Source organism: Leptopilina boulardi, unplaced genomic scaffold, assembly GCF_019393585.1.
Source record: "Leptopilina boulardi isolate dan_hultmark-lab unplaced genomic scaffold, ZJU_Lbou_2.1 LbouV2_325, whole genome shotgun sequence".
Lineage (NCBI taxonomy): Eukaryota > Metazoa > Arthropoda > Insecta > Hymenoptera > Figitidae > Leptopilina > Leptopilina boulardi.
In genome coordinates this window covers 2,511,685-2,535,413 of record NW_026137891.1, presented here as the reverse complement: position 1 = coordinate 2,535,413, position 23,729 = coordinate 2,511,685, and the positions used below count along the sequence as shown (strand labels likewise).

At 21.0% G+C, this 23,729-nt stretch overlaps 4 protein-coding genes across 6 annotated transcripts; 1 reads left to right on the top strand and 3 right to left on the bottom strand.

The window, feature by feature from the left end:
• Positions 1 to 118: 118 nt before the first annotated feature.
• LOC127284455 (uncharacterized) lies at positions 119 to 11,678 on the top strand. Of its 3 annotated transcripts, none has more exons than XM_051309897.1 (4): positions 119 to 573; positions 662 to 844; positions 3,067 to 3,185; positions 11,532 to 11,678. In XM_051309897.1, exons 1-3 carry the CDS (start codon positions 507 to 509, stop codon positions 3,153 to 3,155), a joined length of 339 nt encoding a protein of 112 aa, XP_051165854.1. In that variant the 5' UTR covers positions 119 to 506; the 3' UTR covers positions 3,156 to 3,185; positions 11,532 to 11,678. The 3 variants fall into 3 exon arrangements, with proteins under 3 accessions (XP_051165854.1, XP_051165851.1, XP_051165852.1); XM_051309895.1 differs by lacking the exon at positions 11,532 to 11,678 and adding an exon at positions 6,403 to 6,551 and having other exon boundaries at positions 285 to 573; XM_051309894.1 differs by lacking the exon at positions 11,532 to 11,678 and having other exon boundaries at positions 282 to 573; positions 3,067 to 3,464.
• On the bottom strand, positions 4,109 to 5,966 carry LOC127284452 (facilitated trehalose transporter Tret1-like). The gene is made up of 2 exons (XM_051309891.1): positions 5,609 to 5,966; positions 4,109 to 5,499 (listed from the first exon to the last, which is right to left on the bottom strand). The coding sequence occupies exons 1-2, from the start codon at positions 5,733 to 5,735 to the stop codon at positions 4,148 to 4,150; spliced, it is 1,479 nt and encodes a 492-aa protein (XP_051165848.1). The 5' UTR covers positions 5,736 to 5,966; the 3' UTR covers positions 4,109 to 4,147.
• On the bottom strand, positions 5,876 to 9,882 carry LOC127284453 (facilitated trehalose transporter Tret1-like). The gene is made up of 2 exons (XM_051309892.1): positions 9,709 to 9,882; positions 5,876 to 7,665 (listed from the first exon to the last, which is right to left on the bottom strand). The coding sequence occupies exons 1-2, from the start codon at positions 9,782 to 9,784 to the stop codon at positions 6,308 to 6,310; spliced, it is 1,434 nt and encodes a 477-aa protein (XP_051165849.1). The 5' UTR covers positions 9,785 to 9,882; the 3' UTR covers positions 5,876 to 6,307.
• LOC127284454 (facilitated trehalose transporter Tret1-2 homolog) lies at positions 10,211 to 14,662 on the bottom strand. The gene is made up of 2 exons (XM_051309893.1): positions 14,385 to 14,662; positions 10,211 to 11,879 (listed from the first exon to the last, which is right to left on the bottom strand). The coding sequence occupies exons 1-2, from the start codon at positions 14,458 to 14,460 to the stop codon at positions 10,567 to 10,569; spliced, it is 1,389 nt and encodes a 462-aa protein (XP_051165850.1). The 5' UTR covers positions 14,461 to 14,662; the 3' UTR covers positions 10,211 to 10,566.
• Between the last annotated feature and the right edge of the window lie 9,067 nt (positions 14,663 to 23,729).

The following is a 23,729-nucleotide window of genomic DNA, read 5'->3' as shown; positions in this document are numbered from 1 at the left end:
CTTTCAAGATACAATATTCAAATTTGCACTTTTACTTTACATCGATAATAAATATATAATTATAATTCTATAATATTTATATAATTTACAATAATATAGAAAATTGTCTATAATTTAAAATTATATATATATATAAATATTTACGAATTTATTTTTTAAATAATGCTAAGTTATAATTATAAATTGAATATATATATAGTTCGAAATGGAAAAATATTATGATAAAATAAGATCAAAGTTCAAAAATCTCTATTTATACTTTTCTTCATTATCTTCAACTTGCAGAAAATTAGTGACGCAATACTATTCAGTTATTAACGATTATTTATATGGAAAATATACGAAATTTTGTTCTGTAAAAAACAAATTATTAAACATTGTTTTATTATTATATTTATTTTATTACAGTTATTAATTTAAGAAATCAAGTTGTAGGATATTTAACAATCAAAGAAATAAGTGATTTATTTTTCAAATATTTATAATTTATTTTGAAAATTTGAAATATGAATTGCGTGACGATTTTTACATTACTGGCGATTTTTCTTGGATGTAAAAGTTACACATTACGACGTACGTATAATTTTATTATAATTTTTTCAAAATTATCGATATATTGCAAAATAATACAAAAATTGAATATTGTTCTTTTGTTTTAAAGGGGAATGCTTTGAACATCATCATTGTCCAGATTATAAACCGGCTTGTTTTGATTCAATATGTATGAATCTTTGTGAAGATAGCTGTGGAATTAACACCGTTTGCAAATTACGAGAACGAGTCACTCCTGTTTGTTATTGTATGGATGGAATGATTGGAGATCCATTTATCAAATGCTGGAAACGTAAGTTTCTTTTATTTATTTAAATTTGCGTTAAAAAATTTTTTAAATAAATTCAATTTTTAACAATTAAATTATTTATTCCTAAATTAGAAATTGAAATATAAATCTAAATTTAAAATTTGTTTAAAGTATATATTCAATTTCGTTTTGCCAGTTAAGAGATGAAAAATCTCTTTTTTTTTCGGGGACAAAAAAAATTCATGAATGAAAACTTTGACGTCACCCGAGGCATTAGAATAAAATTTAAAAAGCACATTAAACCACTTTAATTACTGATTTGAACTAGATTGGATATTGTTTTTTTTTTGGGGGGGGGAAATCAAAGATAAAGTGAATAGGATACCTTTTTTTTATAATAGTTTTATAGGATTGAGATAATATTTTTTAACGATGCGTATGAGGAATAATTTTGTAGTGGGTGCTTTCGATTAAATCGAATCTTCTTTTAAATTAAATCTACCTTAAACGTGATTCGTTCCATCGCTCTCTCGACCCCTTATGACAGTCGCAAATTCACAAAAATCAGCCCCAGGGTTTTCATCAACGTAATTAAGATAAAAAAGGTCTTTCATTCTTTAAACAACCGCAAAAAAGTCAAACAAAACTCTTAGAACACAAATTCAGAAATGCTCTAAGGCTTCAAGCTCTTGTTTCTCATCTTGATTTAAAAAACTTCAACTTATTCTTCTTGTCTTTTATTTTTTAATTTTCTTTTACTTTTTTTTTTTTTGCTGAGCTTAGAACTTCTTTAATTAGAAGAACAAGTAAGAATGTACCAGACATTAAATTAAAAATCTCTACTAGAGAATTTTTCAAACATTTATTGCTTTAAATAAATCTATTTATAAAAAAAAATCAATAATATTTCAATGAAAATATTTAATTTATACAATAATTTTATTTTCAATGTAATTTTAATTATTAAAAAGAATAAGGAAATTTTTAAAAAAAATTATTTTTGATTGTGAGAAATGTAATTGGAAATCGATAATGAGTGAAATTTATATATAGTCATAATATATGACAATCACACTTGAAAGTTCAATTAGGTGTAATGCAAAAATGAAACTCCAATGTAATGAAGCGTGATCATAATAGTATTGCAGAAATTTCGTGCTTTGTCGTTGGGGATCGATAACGCTAAACCAAAGGGTAATAACATTTTACTCATCTCCCATTCTCCTGTGAGAGAAAATTCTAGACGATACGATATAGAATGATTTGCATCTTATTCATCCCCCTTTATCACCGATTGTGAACAATATTCTAATTTTAAAAATTCATAAATAATTCAATTTTAAATAAATTCAAAAAAAAAATATTCCCAATTTCTTTTTAATAATAGAATTTAATTTTATTTAATAATTTTTCTTCATTTCGACAATTTTTCAAAAATTTCTATTCAATAAGTATTTTTTAATTTCAATAAAAGTATTTGACAAAGATTTTGGAATAAAACTGAAATTTTGTTTTTTCTTTAAAAATTATTAAGAAATAAATTTATTTTTTATTTTGCAATTGAAAAATTTAAGTTCATTTTTTTTTCTTATGCAGAATTATTAGTTTGATCATATGATATAAATGCAAGTTTGGATATATCAATATTTGCAAAAGAGAAAGGGTTCTAGAAGGGCTATAGTTTCTGAGTTTTATCCGAAATGTACATGAAGCTTAGAATACGTAAGCTTTGGATATTTTTCGAAGTTTGCAAAGTTACCTCAAAAGCACAAGGGCGTCGGAAATTCGCGTATATATATATATATATATATATATATATATATATATATATATATATATAGTGAAAGGGAGTTAAATCGCGTAGGTTGACTGGCGCCTCGTCGAGGATTTTCCTTATTTATACAGGGTGATTTCTGCAATCGGGGTCATCTTTAACTGTTATTAATCTTAAAAGACTATATCATCAGCTTTTCCAACCTGATACCATCATTGTTTCTCTTACAATTTCCCTATTGTAAAACCAATACCTTATGCTCTTTTTTTTTTTTAATTTTTACTTTCTATTCAAATTTTTATTTTACTATTAATTAACAATTTTCAAATAAATTTATCAATAATTATAAATTAATAATGATAAATTTACAATTTGTAAATTAATAAATTGTGTTCAATAAATTTATCTAAAACTTGTTTTTTTTATTAATTTTTCATTAATTATATATTATTTTAAAATTTATTTTTGAGCTATTTCTGTTTTGTTTTAGATGAGGATTGGAATAATGAAAATTCAAACCAATGGGGAGAATCATCTCAAGAGTCGATGGAATTGATTTCCGCGATATTATATTCTTAGCCAGGTTGTGTAATGGTAAATTTTGGTCAGGTTAGTTGAAATAATCTCATTTATGTATATTTTAAGATATTTGTTTTTACATCAGTATATGAAATTTGTTGTCATTTGCAACTGATATTGAACATTCAATATTCAATATTCGTTTCTCTTATATATGAAGTAATGTTTTTAATATTTAATATTATCCACAAAGCTTCCATTGAAAATGTGAAAAGCGAATTTCCAATTATACAAATTCTCGCAGAAACTAGATTACATCTTTATATAATATTTTAAACAATAAAAGATTTCGGGAAAATAGTTATGAAATTTGTGTTTTAATAAGAATTATTAATAAAAAAATTGATTAGCTTAGTTATTCAATTTTTGTCTCGCAATTAATCATCATTCAATAAATTCATTTTATAACTCAATTCAATATTTTGGCAATCATATAACAATTCTTCTTAAAATCAATTCATTATTGAAATATTTTATGTAATAAATCTATTACAATTTTATGATTCGATAATTCTATTATAAATTTTGTAGTGAATTTATATTTTCAATGATTTTTGGAACATTTTTACTGTTTTTCTATGGGCAGGTTTAATTTTTTTTTTTAATTTCCATAGAGAAAAGTTCTTGTGTAAATAAAAGAAGACATTTTAATTTTTAATATCAATTTGACAAAAGGCAGTAAGGATTTATATAAAGACAATTTTACTTGATCAAATATAGCAAAAAAAAAAAGAAAGAAAAAAACACTCAAATTAATTAAATGACTATGATATGGACTTCCTTAATTCAAATTGAAATGTAGAATATGAAAAGATGAAATTATCCGGGGAGTAGAGCTTAATATTAAATGTAAAATAGAAAAAAAAAGTTTCTAAACCAAAAATTTATTTATTTATAAAAATAATTTCAATTTAAAAAATTTTGATAAATGTTTTAAATTTAAAACACAAACATTTCTAATTATATTTATATTTATTTATCAAAATAACAATTTAACAAATATTATTTTTCTCAGATTGTTTCTTTTCATAGCCCATTATTAATAAAATTTCCTCAAGATTTTTACCCATTGTTTCTGGCATAACAAACCAAACAATAAATGCTTGTAAAATGCAAAATATAGAAAAAATCCAAAATGCCACATAAATATTACCATTGGCATTAAATGAATGTAATATAAAATTTGATGTTAAACATCCAATGGAAAATGTAATACCACCAGTCATTGCGGCATATTCTTTTAAATGAATTGGAAATATTTCACCAACATAAATAAATGATATTGGATTAATTCCAATATTACATGAAAATGTAAAACATATTAAGCCAACAAGTGGTGCAAATGCAAAAAATTTTACATCAAATTGAAAAAAATATTGAAATAAATAAAAAATTCCCACCATTGCCAAACTTAATGACGATAATAATCCTGATATTAAACATGTTGGTTTTCTACCCCATGTATCAATCAATAACGATGACGTTAGTCCGGAAAAAATTTGTATTCCCGTTAAAATCATTGTTCCATGTTTTGCCGATAATGCCGAGTCACTGTAACTTAAAATTTCCTCAGCAAACGCTTGTATTGCAATATAACCGGATAGACCACTAAATGATGCTGTTATTACAACAATAATAAATGCCTTACGTCCACCTTTATCAATAAATAAATCGCGTAAAATATTTGTTTCAATTTTTTCATTTTCAATTAATGTCTTTTTCATTCTTTCAATATCATCGGCAATTAATTCTCGTCTCGTTACCGATGTTAATTTCATTAAAACTTGTATTGCCTCTTCCTCAAAACCTTTCATTAAATAATAATATGGTGTTTCAGTCATGAAAATTGACATGGCAAATCCAAAAATTGGCATCATTGTCATAACTAAATTCATTGTTTTATGATTGAGTAATGCACCCGATAATGCCATTAGAAATGCACCAATACTTGAGCAAATAATAATAATAGATAAATATGTACCACGAATTTGTTTATCAGCAATTTCACCAATATAAATTGGTATTGCACTGCAAATAGCGCTAAATGCCAATCCAAATGTTAATTTTGCCACACACAATAGTGTATAATTCGTTGCAATATTTGTTAATATCCATGATAATAATTGTAATGTACCAAGTAGAAGAATTGTATTTTTACGTCCCAATTGTTTTGTTATTAATAAATATAAAAATGGACCAAATATTGATGAGAAACTAATAAGATAAAGAAGATAAGAAGCTTTTTCTTGTGTTATAGGAATATGTGAATTTTCACTTTTTAAATATGGTAATGAAGGCGATGTCCACACCATATGTGCGCCACCGTCTATTAAAAAAATGTAGGCTGCAAAAAAAAAAATTCATTTGAAAATCAATATTTTAGTTTCTTTTTCTCTAGGAAACGTAATGTTTTTTTTTTTTTATAAATTAAAACAAGAATAAAAAATACTCACCGCTCAATATTGTAATAAATTGAACAAAATGAGCTTTTTTCTCCCGACGAATTTCTTTAATTGGAACATTTTCAATCTTCTCTAATTCATTATCTTCCCCATGTGAACATGAATTACAAATACTCATTATTTCTTTTTTATTTTAATCGCGATTTTTTGAAATTTTTGGAATTTTTCTGCACGACTTACAAAAAATTTTGAAATTTATTTTTGATATAAAACTTTAATTAAATAATAATATGATAATAATGGGAACATTGCACAAAATTTCACTTTTAAATTTTATTAGAAATTTTTTTTTTTTGTATACTTTTATTTTGTGTGAATCAAAGAGAGTATGTGCTTTTTTTCGTCTTACTAAAGTAAATGACACGTAGAAATAAAACTGTTATCATTTAGGCAAGATTTGTCTTATGTCACAACCTTTGGAGACATTGCTACAAGTATTTATGTTGATATTATTTTCTACCAATCTGCATTTAAATATATATCTTAATTGAAAAAATATAAGATAATTCGCATGTGAATTATGATGACAAAATTTTAGATATTAAAAATTTACTTGCGAAAAAATCAATTAAATTATCAAAATTCCATGATTTCCAAATATTGATTTTTTTTTATTTCCAAATATACTTTTTCCTAATATAATTTATTTTTAGAATTAAATACTAATAATTAATTATTAATTATTAATTTCTACGTAACAAAACATTTTTCCTTTTTGTTTCTCATCTTATTTTTTTCTCTCATCAATTCTAATACTTCTTCGAGTGTTTTTCCCTTTGTTTCAGGTGTAATTACAACAAGTAAAATTGGTCCAATAACACAAGCAGAGGCAAATATCCAAAATGTCGTATAAATTCCAGCAAAATCATTAACAAATGGAATCATCATTTTTGTTAAAAATGATCCCACCGAACCAATAATTGCACAAAACATAATTGCCACACCTTTTACTTTAATTGAAAATAATTCACCGGAATAAACAAATGGTATCGTTGTAATACCAATATTACATGTGAATTGATATAAAATTAAACCAATCAATGGTAGCCAAGTAATTTTAGAAACGTTCATTAACAAAAAATATTTTAAGAAGAAAAATAATCCAACAATTCCTAATGTCAATGCTGTTGTTAATCCCGAAATCAAATAAATTGGTCTTCTTCCTAATTTATCACTAAATCGAGATGAAGGAAATCCAGCAATTATTTGCACTCCAGACATAATCATTGATGCATAAACAGGTCTCAATGTTGATTCACTGTAACTAAAAATTTCTTGTGCATACGCGTGTATTGCAATAATACCCGAAAAAACAAATGTCAATTCAGCAATAATAAAACTTATTAATCCACGTCGACTACCTTTATCACGAAAAACTTGATAAATACTATTTTTTTCACATTTTCTATATTCAATCACAGAATTTTTCATTCTCTCAATATCTTTTATTATCAATTCCCTTTTTTTCACACCCAATAATTTCATTAATGTTTCTATTGCTTCATCATCACGATTTTTCATCAATAAATAATATGGTGTCTCGTGCATTAATGAAAATAAACATAATGATAAAATTGGCACCAATATCATTATTAAATTCATTGTTCTATATGGCAATAAACCAAGAACATTAATAAAAAATGTGCCAATACTCAAAAATAATTTATCCAACGATAATAATGTACCACGATAATTTTTATGTGAAATTTCACCAATATAAACGGGTAACGTTACAAATGGTCCACCTGAACTTAATCCAACGAAAAATCTTGCTATAAATAAATATTGTAAATTTTCGGCAAAATAAACTAATATCCATGATATTAATTGTAAGAGAGCAAAAATTAATAATGTCAATCGTCTTCCAATTCGATTCATAAGAAATGTTGCTGTTATTGTTCCAATTATTCCTGATATATTAATTATTGACACTAGCCATGCACTTGTTGCTTTTGATAGGAAAAATTTGGAATTTTCACTTTTTAAATATGGTAGGGCAGGTGAGGGCCATCCTGATTGTGCTCCCATATCTAACATCATACTATATCCTGTAAGAATATATATATTTTTTTTTAATTTAACTGCGTTTTTTATTTTATTTTTTTTTTATTTGTTGAAATATTTCCAAGAAATTGATTTTTTATTAAATATTTAATAATTTAATAATAGGTAATATTTATTCTACTCTGAATTAGTGACAAATTTTTCTAATTTGTCAGTACAAATTTTTTTTTAATATTAATTAGTTAAATTTTATTAATCTGTTAGTAAAAAAAATTTTGTTGCTAATATTATTTAATTAAATTTTACCAACTTGTTAGTAAATAATTTTTTTCTAATATTAATTAGTTCAATTTAACTAATTTGTTAGTACAAATTTTTATTTAATATTAATTAGTTAAATTTTATTAATCTGTTATTAAAAAAATTTTTTTTGCTAATATTAATTAATTAAATTTTACTAATTTGTTAGTAATTTTTTTTTTAAATATTACTTAGTCAAATTTTACTAATTTGTTAGTAAATAATTATTTTTCTAATATTAATTAGTTAATTTTTACTAATTTGTTAGTAAAAATTTTTTTTTCAATATTAAATAGTTAAGTTTTACTAATTTGTTAATAAAAAAAAATTTTTTGTTTTACTATTATTTAAATTTTACTAATTCAAAGGCAAAAAAATTAATGAATGAATAAAATTATTTTTTTTCATTAATTCAAATATACTATATCCTGTAAGAATATTTTTTTTTCTTTAATTTAACTTCGTTTTTGATTTTATTTTTTTTTAATTTGGTGAAATATTTCCAAGAAATTGAATTTTTATTAAATATTTAATAATTTAATAATAGGTAATATTTATTGTACTCTGAATTAGTGACAAATTTTTCTAATTTTTTAGTAAATATTTTTTTTTAATATTAATTAGTTAAATTTTACCAACTTGTTAGTAAATAATTTTTTTCTAATATTAGTTAATTAAATTTTACCAACTTGTTAGTAAATAATTTTTTTCTAATATTAATTAGTTAAATTTAACTAATTTGTTAGTACAAATTTTTATTTAATATTAATTAATTAAATTTTATTAATCTGTTAGTAAAAAAATATTTTTTGCTAATATTAATTAATTAAATTTTACTAATTTGTTAGTAAATTTTTTTAAAAATATTACTTAGTCAAATTTTACTAATTTGTTAGTAAATAATTATTTTTCTAATATTAATTAGTTAATTTTAACTAATTTGTTAGTAAAAAATTTTTTTAGCAATATTAAATAGTTAAGTTTTACTAATTTGTTAATAGAAAAAATTTTTGTTTTACTATTATTTAAATTTTACTAATTCAAAGGCAAAAAAATTAGTGAATGATAAAAATTATTTTTTTTTCATTAATTCAAATATTTAAAGTGAATATTTTGAAAAATTTGTTTAGTAAATTTTATTTATTTACACAATGTGTGAATTTTGCAAAATTTTGAATTAAAAAATACACGTGTCAAACACAAATATGATCTTATACATTCCTAAAGAAATCTAAGACTTAGGTGAATGTATAAAGAGACAATGTCACATTTTATTATTATCAACTTTTGATAATATGTGACATTTGTTCGTTTACACGTGCACCTAAGACAATCGTACATTCCAATTTTTTATTTATTAACTAAAATTTCTAATGAGGAGAATTTATAATTATTAATAATTATTATTATTAATAATTTAATCAAAATAATTCATAATAATAATTATTATTATTACTATTATTATTATTTAAAAAAAATAAACGTTAGTTTTTATAAAAACAAGAATTACAATAAAAAATCAAAAACAAGTGAATTTAAATGATGAAATATAAAAAAAATTGAAGTAAGATTGAAGCACAAATGAAAATAGAATTGTTTTTCAAATTTGTAAATTAATTTTAATATTTTTATTTTTTTGTTCAAATACTAATTGAATTAAAATTTTGCATTAATTCTACAATAATAATTTAAATTTATTTCGTTTTATTATTGAAAAAAGAAAATTAATCGAAAAAATTTAATTTCTTGAAATTTTTCTGTTAAAAAAATATAATTATAACACTCACCACTGAGAATGGAAAGAAACTGTAAAAAAAACGCTCTTTTTCCCACGGTAAATTCAATTTTTTCATTATTGGCCATATTTTTTTTTATTAATTAAAAATCATTCAAAAATTTTAAATAAAAAAAATTTCCAACAATTATAATTACGTTTGAAATTATACGTCTTGTTTTTCGTAACTAATAATGAATGCAATTGTCTTTTTCTTTCGTTTTTCATATATCACATAAACCATTATACTTCTGGGAAGCCATTTTCAGATAACCTTTCATTAAAGTCGTAAAGATTTAAACAAATGTAAATTTGTGTTGAAATTTACTCGTTTTTTTAAAAATTAAATTATAAACTAAACCAAAATTAATTTAATAATTAATTTACTTAAAAATAATTAATTAAATGTAAGTTAAAAACTTGACATTAAATTTGATTGTTTGAATTGAAAATATTTTTTTAAAATTTTAATTATCTTAAAAATTAATATAAACATTGATATTAATAACTCTAGATTTAAAATTAAATTATATTTATTTTTTTTTCTACAAAACGTATCAAAACATAATCTTTGTACAATATTAATGAGTATAAAAAGAAAACTAATTTTCTAAAATACAAATAATCTTTCCTAAAAAATTTTATAAAATTGCATTTTTTTAATTAAAAATAATAAAAATTCAGTCATTTCTATTCTGAATTCTGAAAATGACTAAATTTACAATAATTTTTTATTTCTTTCTTTTAATTCTAGAGAAGAATTAATAATACTTTTTTTTATAAAATTAAATAAAATTTTTCCCAAAAAAAAAAAAAAAACATTCATGCTTCCAAAAACCACATTCGAAAGTTAAAAAAAATTTTATATACATCATCTTTTGCTCATTAATTCTAAAACTTCCTCCAAATTTTTACCCTTAGTCTCGGGTGTAATGAAAACAATAATAATTGGTCCAATAAAACAGACAATGGAAAATATCCAAAATGTCGTATAAATACCCAATGAATTATTCAACAGGGGTATCATCATTTTTGTAATAAAAAAAGAAATTGCCATAACAATTGACGCGATCATTATAGCAGCGCCTTTTACATTAACTGAAAAAAGTTCACCACTAAAAACATTTGGTAATGTATAAATACCAGCATTATTCATAAACTGATATAAAATTAAGCCAGCCAATGGTAGCCAATTTATAAATTCAACATCAATTATAAGATAATCTTTTAGAAAAAAATATAATGCCACCAATGATAAAAATAATCCTGATGTTATACCAGAAAATAAATAAACCGGTCTTCTACCCCATTTATCAATTAATTGAGCTGATGGTAATCGTGAAAATATTTGTACACTAGCAATTATCATTGCCGCATATTTTGCATCTAATGTTGAGCCACTTTGTTGAAAAATTGATTGAGCATATGTTTGTATCGCAACTAAACCACTAAATGCTAATGTTAAATTTGCCAAAATAATAATAATAAGTGCATTTCGACTACCACGTTCATTTAATAATAGAAAAAAACTATTTACACTTTTATTTTTATTTTCCATTGCATCGCGCATTCTTTTAATGTCAATCATGACATTTTCTGTTTTATATAATTTTACAAGTATTCTAATTGCGTCGGCTTCACGATTTTTCATTAAATAATAATAGGGTGTTTCCAACATAAATGGAAAGAAACATATTGCAATAATTGGCAATGAAATCATTACCAAATTCATTGTTTCATAATTGAGAAATGCACCAAGTAAATTAATGAGAAAATTACCAAGATTCATACAAACGCCACTACAAACAATAAACATACCACGTAAATTTTTTTCAGTTATTTCACCAATATAGGGTGGAAGAAAACTATAGCTACCACCAAAACTAAAGCCAGCAAAAAATCTTGCTGCTAATAAAAAATGATAATTATTGGCAAAATTAATTAATATCCAAGAAATAAGATGTGCTATTGCAAATAGAAAAAGGGTAAATCTACGTCCTATTCGATCCATTAGAAGTGGATTAACCACATAACCAGCGATACCAGCGAGTGATACAATTGAAGCAATCCATGCACCTTGATCATCTGTTATTGGAATTTTGGAAATTTTTTTATTCGTCAAATATGGTAGTGCTGGCGATGACCAAGAAAGTTGTGCACCAACATCTATTAATAAGATGTAACCTGTGGGAAATAATTTTTTTTAGGAATAAATTTTTTTTTTTTTTCTTTTATTTTTTGAGCGAAAAAAAATATTTTGTTCGAACAACCAAAATGAAAACGTTTCTTGTCTATCAATAAAATTAATTCGAATTTTTAATTAATTTTCCATGACCGAATTTTTACAGTAGAATTTTTATTTAGCGCAAATTTTATTCAACAAAATTTATAATTAATTTTTTTTTGGTTTTATTGAACCGAATTTTTATTTAGTGAAAGTTTTATTTAACAAAATTTATAATTTACCAATTTTTTTGATTTTATTAAGCTGAATTTTTACAGTACAATTTTTATTTAGCGGATGTGGAACAAAATTTATAATCAACTTTTTTTGATTTTATTAAACTGATTTTAAACATTAAAATTTTTTATAAAGGAAATTTTATTTGAGAAAATTTATAAACAATTTTTTTGGTTTTATTAAACCAAAATTTCTATAGCAGAATTTTTATTTAAAAAAATTTAAAATTAATCAATTTTTTTGGGTTTATATAACCGAGTTTTTTACAGCAGAATTTTTATTCAAGAAAATTTTTTTTTGGCTTTATTGAACCAAATTTTTACAGTAGAATTTTTATTTAACGGAAATTTTATTCAACAAAATTTATAATTAATTTTTTTTGGTTTTATTGAACCGATTTTTTATTTAGTGAATGTTTTATTTAACAAAATTTATAATTTACCAATTTTTTTGATTTTATTAAGCCGAATTTTTACAGTAGAATTTTTATTTAGCGGAAGCGGAACAAAATTTATAATCAATTTTTTTGGTTTTATTAAATCGATTTTTTCAATTAAAATTTTTATTTAAAGAAAGTTTTATTTAAGAAAATTTATAAACAATTTTTTTTGTTCTATTAAACCGAAATTTCTATAGCAGAATTTTTATTTAACAAAATTTAAAATTTATCAATTTTTGGGTTTATTTAACCGAGTTTTTATATTAAAATATTTATTTAGAGCAAGTTTTATTTAAAAAAAATTTATAATCAATTTTTTTTGGTTTTATTAAAACGAATTTTTACAGTAGAATTTTTATTTAGCATAAGTTTTATTTAACAAAGATTTATAATTAAAACAATTTTTTTTTGGTTTTATTCAACCGAATTTTTTACAGCAGAATTTTTATTCAAGAAAATTTTTTTTTTGGCTTTATTGAACCAAATTTTTACAGTAGAATTTTTATTTAACGGAAATTTTATTCCACAAAATTTATAATTAATTTTTGTTGGTTTTATTGAACCGATTTTTTATTTAGTGAAAGTTTTATTTAACAAAATTTATAATTTACCAATTTTTTTGATTTTATTAAGCCGAATTTTTACAGTAGAATTTTTATTTAGCGGAATTACACGAATATTCTACATTAAAAAAAAAATTTATTTGATTCAAATAATCGATTACTTAAAAAATCAAATAAATATTTACTTGGACCAAATAATTTTTATTTGAATTAAATTGTATTTGAATCAATAATTTCTATATCTGAACCAATAATTTCTGTATTTGAAAAAAATACTATTGACTCAAATAATAATTATTTAATACTAATTATTTGTTATTTAATTAATTTATTTATATTAATATTTATTTAATAATGTATATAATTAATAATAATAATAATTAATAATAAATTTAATAATAATGAAAATTAGTTTAAAAAATTTTATTAGTTAAAATAATTAATTTATATATTAATTTAAATAAAAAATAAAATATTTAATAAATATTCGGTTTAATAAACAATTTATAAAATTAATATTTATTTTAATATTCGATTTCAACTCTATGTGAGGATCGTGAAAAAATGGGACCTAACAAAGTGACAACTCTGCAAAACACGCGAGGTGAAAACAGACCCAGACTGGTTTGTCCTGGTGATGGGGGGGGGGGGCATTGTTTGGTAGGAAAAGAAAAGTACTTATTGGCTCAGGTAAAGAGGCACGTGTAAAAAGATATTCTATATTTAGAAAAAAAAAAAAAAAAAATGTTGATAACCGATTTCATCCTGTTTTAATAAATTTCTTTTTTTTGACTCACAGCTGGTAAAAAAAATTACATAAAAAAAATTATTATATAATAAAACAATGTTTGAGATAATTTAACTCACATACGATTTAATATAATTTTTTTTGTCTTCTTTAATTAATAAGACGTAATTTATTACAAAATCATTTCTATGATCAATAATTTTGTCAATTTTTTTTCTCATATGAGAATAATTTTTATTTAACAAAAACAAATTTAATTTAATTTATCATTTTTTTTTTTATTATTTTTCTCGCAAGTATTAATAAAATTTGATTTAATCACATTTTGGTTGGCCCCAAAAAATTTTTTTTATATCAACTTAATTTTTTCTTATTTCGATTAAAATAAAAAATAAATTTCAATTTTGAATTTGAATTTTATTTAATTTTAATTAAAATTAACTCAATATACGAAATTTTATGAATTAAAAAATCTCACCTGTCAAAATTGAAAGAAATTGACGTAAATAATGTTTTTTTCTTTGTGAATTCCCATTGTCGAAAATTTCATTCATATTTTTATTGGATAAATTTTTTTTTTTTTTTGACAATAAAAATGAAAATTAATTCTCCGTTTTAATATAACATATATATTGTCACTTCAACTTATGGTATAAGAATAATTTGCTTTTCAGTGAAATGGAAAAAAAAATGTCTCTTCAAATTACATTTAGCTTTGACAATGACTTTCAGAGAAATATTCTATCCTTGAAATATTAAATTTCAATGTGACGCACTAATCATAATTTTTCATTTTTGTTTTTATCTTATCTTCTACTAATGACTATATAAATTTATATGCCTTATTAGTTTACGATTATATTAAATATATATATATATATATAAATCTTTACAATTAATATAATTGATATACGAGAATTTTTCATTTTATCTACAACTCCATTTATATAATTACGACCACAATGAAAAATTTATCATAAAATAATTTATTATTCTTTCTTAACTTTTATTATATATTTTCGGTTTATTTTTTTTACATGGAAAAAAAATGGATTATAAAATTTGGGAAAAAAAAAGAATTTAATCTAAATTGTAACATTTATCATATCTTTAATCTAGTTTTTATTATTTTAAAATAAGACAATGTGTATTTAATGGATTATAAAGTTTACAATCCAAATTCTAATTGTATGTTTATTACAATGGTAATGGTTACATTTAATAACGATGATAATGTTTCGAGTAAAGCTATAAAGTATTCTCTAAATAAAATTTGTATTTAAGGAAAAATTTGAACAGTAAAAAAAATTTTTTGTTACCGTTTTTTATATTTTAAAAAAATAATTTTTTAATTTTATTTCTTTTATTTTTTTATCTCCAGTTAAATTTGCGATTTTTTTTTGTTAATAATTTAATTTATTTTTATTTAATTTTAATTTTAATTTAATTTAATTTTGTTTTTATTTTACTTTTATTTGTATTTAATTTAATTTAATTTTTTATTTTTATTTCCTAAAAATTGAAAAAAAAAAATTATTAAATTATTTGATTATTAATTAAAAAACGAAACTGTCAAAGGAAGATAAGGAGTAACAAATTGAGTATTAAATTCTTAACCATTACCAGCGTACTTTGAAAATTATTAGGCAAGTCATGGTATAACTTACCTAAGACTTTCCATCGTAAGGTAGATTAGTTTTCAGCTAGTCATGTACACGATTTTTGTATTTGTATATGTAAATATTACGTATCTTTATCTCTATTATCTAATTTATTAACCGAACAGCAAACTCAGTCAACTACATTGTATATAATTAAATAATAATTATACAGATAAACAAGGAAAAGAATAGATGCAAAAAAAAAAAATTACAAATTTTTTTTCTAAATAATAATTTTGTTTCATCTCATTTATATATCTTTTTTTATACGAAAAAATTTTTTTATATTTTTTACATACTTTTATACTGTAAAAAAATTAATTACTAATTTAATAATAATAATAAAAATAAAAATCCTGAATAAAAATAATAATATTTTGAATGAAAAAAAAAAATTTTTTTTTTCTATCGGCGAAATTCATTTCTAAATAGATAAAGACTTTTATTAATATTTAGCGAAAAAAGTCTTAATGCTTATATAAATTTTTTTTTTTTTTTTTACAAAACTTGTTCGCAATTATATTTTTCTTTCATTTCTGAAAATTTGAAAATTTCAATATTATCTCTCTAAACTGGAAGAAAATTGAAAATTTTCACAATCAAGACTGATTTACATCAAATAGAGAGTACAGTGACTTGTAAAATTATATAACATTATTTAAATGACGTTATTTTGCTTTGAAGTAATAAATTTCCTTTAAACACCAGAAACAGAAATGTACAAGAAATTAATATGAAACTTAAAGTTATCTTGTGTAGGCACATTATTATTTTGTCTCAAATATAAATTTAATCACGTGTAAGGTTTTTGTTTTTTTTTAAATAAAATTATGAATTTATTTATTAGAAAATTGAATTTTACCTATATAAGAAATTGTTATTGGTAATTAATGAAGCCCTATAAAAATCAAAGAACGATATCAAATCATTTTTCTTTTATGATCGCATGTTATATAAGTGTGGTTATATTGAAATTAGCTCTAGAAACAAAAAAAGACTATTATAAAGAACGATCGTTAAATAAAAGTAGTATAAGAATTTTATTTTTCAAAATTATCATTTTCTGAGCAAAATTTTCCAAATATATGAAAATTTTACTTCTTGAATTTTTATTCAAATGTTTTAATATATTATTTATTTTCTATTTTTATCGACAAATTAGAAAATCGTAAATTGTAAATCTGCTTTAATAAATTAAGAAAAGAAATAATATTTAATTAGGTTTTCAATCTTTGTAAATTAATTCTTTTATTAATAACTAGCAAAATTTAAAGTATTTAATTGTTTGTTATAAAGAAATTAAAGATTAATATTATCAATAATAATTTAATTTATTAGAATATTATTACATATTAAATGATAATAATAAAAATTATATGTTTACAGGCCTCGGATTATACTACTTTTATCGACTTATTTTTATAAAATGCGACATTTTTTTTTTACATTTGAAAAAAAATGTAAATAAAATACATTTTTTTAGTATAAAATGTAGATCTTCTTCAGATCTTCTTCAATTCAATTATTTAACAAATTTTGAACTAAAATGATTCTTCACTAAATTAATTATTTTTAATAATTTTCATGAAATACATCACAAATTCAATTATATCAAAATTATTTTTCAATTAAAATTTTTATGAAATTTAACAATTGTTTATAATTTAAAAAGAAAATATATCACAATAAAATTGAATTATTTTTTAAAAATTTCAATTCAAAATAAACATTATTACCCGAAATTTTAATTCAAAATCAATTAAAAATCCAATAATTATCCACAATTTTCAATTTAAAATTTAATTATTTACCAAGTTTTCAATTTAAAATAAAATAAAATTCGATTATTTTCTAAAATTTCTATTCAAAATTAATTATTTAAATTTTCAATCAAAAATGAATTTAAATTAAATTATTAACCAAAATTTCAATTAAAATTCAATTATTTCCCAAAATTTTCAATTCAAAATGAACTGAAATTCAATTATTTTCCAAATTTAAAATCAAATAAAATTTCATTATTCTCAAAAATTTGAATTCAAAATTAATTGAATTTTCAATAATTTGAATTTAAAAGCATCTAAAATTTAATTATTTCTAAAATTTTCCATCGAAATTTTTTTTTTTGAAATTTGATAATTTCAATTATAACTTTAAGGAAATTGAATTATTTTTAACTATTTTGATAATATTGTATGAAAATTCAACTATCTGAAACCATTTTTCAATTAAAAATGATTTTCAAATTATTGTATTTTGTCCGCATTTTCTAATAAATTTTTAATGAAATCATCTAAAATTTTAATTACAAAACACTTAAAGTTTCAATTAATTTCAAAAATCTCAATTTTAAATCTTTGAAAATTCAATTAAATTTAAAAAATATTTTCCCAAAAATTGTTTGATAAATTATTTTTAGTTCTGTAAAATTTAATAATTGTTTGAAAATTAACAATATATCTTTTGAAATTTAATTATTTCTAAAAATTTCCACTTTAACCCTTCGGAAAGGATTATTATTAAAAATAAAGTTTTTTATTTAAAAATCTGTAAAATATTTTTGTTAAAATAAAAAACTAATCCACTTTTTTTTGGAATATAAATCGACTAAAACGACTTTTTTGTGTCTTTAAGTTGATTCGAGGCCTGTGTTTTTATAATTAATATTTAATAGGTATTCGTTGGCCCCTGGTTCCTTAAAAATTAATTTTTAAAAATAAATTTTTTTCAAATTACTATCTTGTACGAAATTTCCTGGCGCATCTTTTTTCTCATCATAAATTTTTTGTATTTGTATACAATTTTTGAATCAATATACAATTTTAAAAAAAATTTCGCTGGTAAACGTTGTGTTCAGTTTCGAGAATTGAATTTTCGAATTTGGAATTTTAAAGAAACTTATTTCGAAATTTGGAAACACAATTATACAACTTTGGCAAAAATGAGAAAAAGAATTTTCAAAATTTGACACCTCATAAGATTACACAGGCACACAAAAAATAAAAAGTTGTTTGGCCGAGTCACTACACTAGTCTATTTTCATGTATTTTTTCACGCTGAATCCGAATCCGAAGTGAGAATTTTCAGATTGGCTTTTATTTTTGAGATAAACTCAAAAAACTGCTCAGAAAGAAAAATAAAATCAAAAAGTTAAAAAAATTTTGAATGTCACTGCGATAGTGTAATTCCATGTATTTTTTGTCGCTGAATCCGAATCCAAAGTCAGAATTGTTAGATTCGCTCAAATTTTTGAGATAATTGCAAAAAAACACAAGTAACGAAAAACTCAAAATACTCAAAATCAGTTTTTTGGAATTATCTTCAAAATTTGAGCCAATCTGTCAATTCTGACTTCGAATTCGGATTTAGCGTGAAAAAATACATGAAAATGCACTATCGTAATGTTCTGGCAAAAACAAATTACTTTGAGCTAAAATCGCCAAAAACTGATAAAAATTCTGAATTAGGGGCACAGATAAATTTTTATGCCGAAACACTACGATAGTGCATTTTCATGTATTTTTTCACGCTGAATCCGAATTCGAAGTCAGAATTGACAGATTGGCTCAAATTTTGAAGATAATTCCAAAAAACTGATTTTGAGTATTTTGAGTTTTTCGTTACTTGTGTTTTTTTGCAATTATCTCAAAAATTTGAGCGAATCTAACAATTCTGACTTTGGATTCGGATTCAGCGACAAAAAATACATGGAATTACACTATTGCAGTGACATTCAAAAATTTTGTAACTTTTTGATTTTATTTTTCTTTCTGAGCAGTTTTTTGAGTTTATCTCAAAAATAAGAGCCAATCTGATAATTCTGACTTCGGATTCGGATTCAGCGTGAAAAAATACATGAAAATAGACTAGTGTAGTGTCTCGGCCAAACAACTTTTTATTTTTTGTGTGCTTGTGTTATTATTCAAAAAAACACGTGAAATCAGAAAAGGCCAACTTCAAGTTAGGACAAAAGGACAGACCAAGCATTTTATTATTATATAATTAAATAAATTCAGTTGAAGAAAACTTTCAAGTTTTCGTATAGTTAATAAATTATTAAATTCGATATAAGAAAAATTAAATTAATTAAATAATCGGATTATCAAAAAATAGGTAAACAATAAAAGAAGACAATCAAAAAATAAATTAATTTAGTAATAATTGTGAGTTTTTTTTTTTTTTTTTTTTTAATTTTCCAATTAATTTAATAACAGAGGAGATAAATGGGAATTACAATATTTTATCGAATATTATTACAATTATTGAATAAATGTATTTTTTTAAATTAATAATTTAAATCAGTAACAAAGGTGATAAATAGAATTACAATTATTCTTTTTTCGAAGATCACTTCAAATATTTTGTTTCAAATTTTTTTTTACCCCTATGAATTTGGAAATGAAAAATAAAATTAAAAAATAAATCATTTCTTTGAATAAAATTAAATAAAAAAAAAAAAAATTTCCTCTATTCGCGAATAGAAACTATATCTGGATTTTTAATTATTTTGGCAAATTTATTATATAATTTTCTTAAAAATACCTCTTTTATCTAATATCTTATCTTACAACGATGAAATAAGTTGAAAATTTTTGAAGTTAATGTTGGAATTTAATAGTTTCCATCCAACGCTGTTAGATTATGTGAAATATGTTATGAAAATATATCTTTATTGCATATAATAATAAGCAAAGGAGGGTTTTTAATTGCACAAGAGAGAAAGAGAGTATTTACATTATATTGCATATTAAAATTTCACAGGGTTGAAACTATTTTCAAATAATTTGCCATTTTTTTTTTTTTTTTTTTTTTTTTTTTTAGAATAAAAAACCTTTTATGGCATAAGGTTTCTATAAGAAAGTCTGTTTTATCATGTAAAGTTGATTTAAAAATATTACTTTCACATTATTACTTTTTCAGCAGAAAAAAAAAATAATTATTAAAAATAGATTATTTTTTTAAAGAATTATAATTTTAAAAAAATATTATAATTTAATTTCCTTTTTTTATATCAAAAATTTCTCTTTGCACTTATATAGGACTTCGCAATGTTTGTTTCATTTTTCTTTACATTGCATATTTCGATTTTGAATTTATCTATTGCGAAGTCACTCGACCTTTTCTATATTTATGGTTGAGAAAGTTTTTCATTCTTTATTTTCCATTTTCTTTCTATTTCAAGACGAATTCAAGAAATCAGTAATATAGTATATATAAGAAATCAACAAAAATTTTCCATCACGCAAAAAAAATATATATATATATATATATAAAAAATAAGTGAAAAAATAAATTGTAATTTCTAATAAAATGTGAGAAAAATTGTTTTTGCAAAAAAATAATAGAACATGAAATGACATCGATTAATTTTTAAAAGAACAATTCTTCTACTATTTCTCCTATAAGACTCTTATGATGATTGAATATAATAATAAATTTAATATCAAAAATTGAATTGTTTTGAAAAATAAAAAAATATTTTCTATTAGTTTTTCTTAATTTATATAAAAACATCAAATCTTCCATCTTTACTTAAAACATTTTTCGATATTGATTCAGTGTTCTTTATTTTAGAAATTTTTTATTTTTAAATAATTCAGTAGGTGTAGTACATATTTATTTATTACAGTAAAAAGGTCCTGTAATAAATTTAAAAAAAAAACTTAATGAAAAATATAATATTTTGTTAATAATAATATTAACAAAAATATTTATTTATTTGAACATATATTGTATTTTTTTTAAATATTAATATTATAATTAATAATAATAATTATTATTATTATAATTATAATAATTTTTATTATGATTATTATTTATATATAAATATAAAAAATGCATTAAATTTGTTTACAATTACATGTTCAATAAAATAAAATTGATTATTGGGAGAAAAGAATTTCTTTTTTTTATATTATAAATAATTTAAAAAAAATTTATAATATACCTTTGGGGGTAAAATATAAATAATAAAATCGCCCGAGGTCAGGATTATTTTTGATAAAATGGAGTTGATTGTCAAAAGTCACATTAATGCCCGGTAATATCCCTCTGGATACAAAATCAAACTCAATCCTGTTAATTGTCGGTCACTTTGGAGATTAATTGATTATTGTAATATTCCATATTTATAATGAAGAATTCATTTCACTATATTTGTCACAATTTCTATGAATATGTGTAAATTCTCAATTATTTTTTCATATTTATTATTTTAAAAAAAAACCGTATTACCAAAAAAGCAAATTATTCAAAATATTATAATTTTCCAAAAAAATATGTTTCTTTTTTTATTTTTTGAAAGAAAAAAAAAAATTTGCGTAGGTGTAATTTTTTATTTTAGTTATTAAATGGAAGAAACAATTTTTGTATATTTTAAATCTATTTGCATATGTGTATAGGATTTTTCATGTTCCTTTTTTTGAAATAATTTTTTATTCAAAATGTAGTTATTGTGAATAAAAAATTATTTCAAAAAAAGGAACATGAAAAGGAACATGAAAAATATATATATATATATATTGGTTTAATTGAATATCAATGTCTATTGGTGTTACTTTTCTTTAATTAGACCATATTTCAGTGAAAGCTGAATTTTATGCACTGACGCCTACGGAACTAGAAATACGTTTTTTTTTTTTTTTTGCTTCTTCAAAGCGAGGAAAATTTTTAAAACTTGGCTTATTCTAATTACATTTATATTTTTTTCTCATTGGCAGAAAATTTCGTTTTCTCCGAAAAAAAATTATACTACTTTTTTTTTATATATGTGAATTTTTTTAATTATATTTAATATAAAAATAAATTAAAATTAATACAAGAATATAAAGTATTAGATTAAAAAAAGTTTATTAGTTTCAATTTTAATATTTGTTTTTTTAATTTCGAAAAAGTATTTTAAAATTAAAAACTGTTATGATCAAATAATTAACCTTTTTTTAAATTAGAAATTATAATTCAAAATAAAGGCCTTTAAATAAGTTACTTTTTTTTAAAATGAAAGAATAAAATTTTACGATTCGCGCACTTTCAATAAATTCTCTCTATAAATTTAAATGTTCTTTGAATTTTATCTCGATTTTGTTTTATATCGAAATAAAAAAAAAAAAAAAAAAAAAAAAAAGAAAAATTATTACATGAGTAAACATTTTAACAATATTCATTTATAATTTAACATACAAAACATAATTGCTTGTTCATTGGAAAAAATTAAATTCCATTTTGAAATTAAAAATTGAGAATGTACCAAAAGAGAAAACTATATTGTTAATGTAAAAAAAAGAATATTATTAAAATGATGTGTGCCAACAAAACAAAAATTTACACGCTTATTTTCTGCCAAAAAAAGAAATCCTACGCGAATTTTTTTTTTAATATTTCTAGTACAATAATTTCAAAATATATACATTCAATATGTTTTTTTTTAATAAAATTTTTTTTCAATTTTACTTGTTTAATAAAAAAATTTGCTAATTTTGAAAAATTGGATTTTATTTTTTTTTCTTATTAATATAATAATTAAATTAAATTAATAATAAATAAAATATTTCAATAAATTATTATAATAAATTATTTTTTATAAAATAATGTTATAAAATAATTTTATAAAATAATTTATTAAAATAATTTATTAAAATAATTTTATGAAATAATTTTATAAAATAATTTATTAAAATAATTTATTGAAATATTTTATTAAAATAATTTTATAAAATAATTTATTAAAATAATTTATTTATGGATACAAAGTCGTCTTTGCATTCTATATTTAAAGTTGCCGTATATTGTTTAAAGCTCCTTTCATGAGAAGTTTAATATTTTATAAAAAGCAGGAAAAACCCGGAAACATGTATTTATACAAAAAATTTTAAAATAATTTTTAATAAATGGAAAAACAAAAATAATCAAAGGCGTCTAGTGAGAAAATAATCGACAAAAGGTATTTTAATTTTTTGCAAAATTAAAAAAAAAAAAAAAATTTACCTCAACTATAATTTTAGTCACTTCAGTTGAAAATTTTGTAATTTTTTTTTCCAAAATAAATTCTTTTACATCTGTACTTTTGCTCCACAGAAAATTAATTTTTTAAAAATTAATTTCCCTATTATTTTTAAAATTCTAAACAATTATTATTAATAATTATTAATATTAAATTAATTAAT

Coding starts and splice junctions, on each gene's coding strand:
- LOC127284455 (XM_051309897.1), top strand. CDS start 507: ATGAATTGCGTGACGATTTTTACATTACTGGCGATTTTTCTTGGATGT. Junction 574..661: donor TAAAAGTTACACATTACGAC/GTACGTATAATT, acceptor TTTGTTTTAAAG/GGGAATGCTTTGAACATCAT. Junction 845..3,066: donor ATTTATCAAATGCTGGAAAC/GTAAGTTTCTTT, acceptor GTTTTGTTTTAG/ATGAGGATTGGAATAATGAA.
- LOC127284452 (XM_051309891.1), bottom strand. CDS start 5,735: ATGAGTATTTGTAATTCATGTTCACATGGGGAAGATAATGAATTAGAG. Junction 5,500..5,608: donor ATTTATTACAATATTGAGCG/GTGAGTATTTTT, acceptor TTTTTTTTGCAG/CCTACATTTTTTTAATAGAC.
- LOC127284453 (XM_051309892.1), bottom strand. CDS start 9,784: ATGGCCAATAATGAAAAAATTGAATTTACCGTGGGAAAAAGAGCGTTT. Junction 7,666..9,708: donor GTTTCTTTCCATTCTCAGTG/GTGAGTGTTATA, acceptor ATATTCTTACAG/GATATAGTATGATGTTAGAT.
- LOC127284454 (XM_051309893.1), bottom strand. CDS start 14,460: ATGAATGAAATTTTCGACAATGGGAATTCACAAAGAAAAAAACATTAT. Junction 11,880..14,384: donor ATTTCTTTCAATTTTGACAG/GTGAGATTTTTT, acceptor TATTTCCCACAG/GTTACATCTTATTAATAGAT.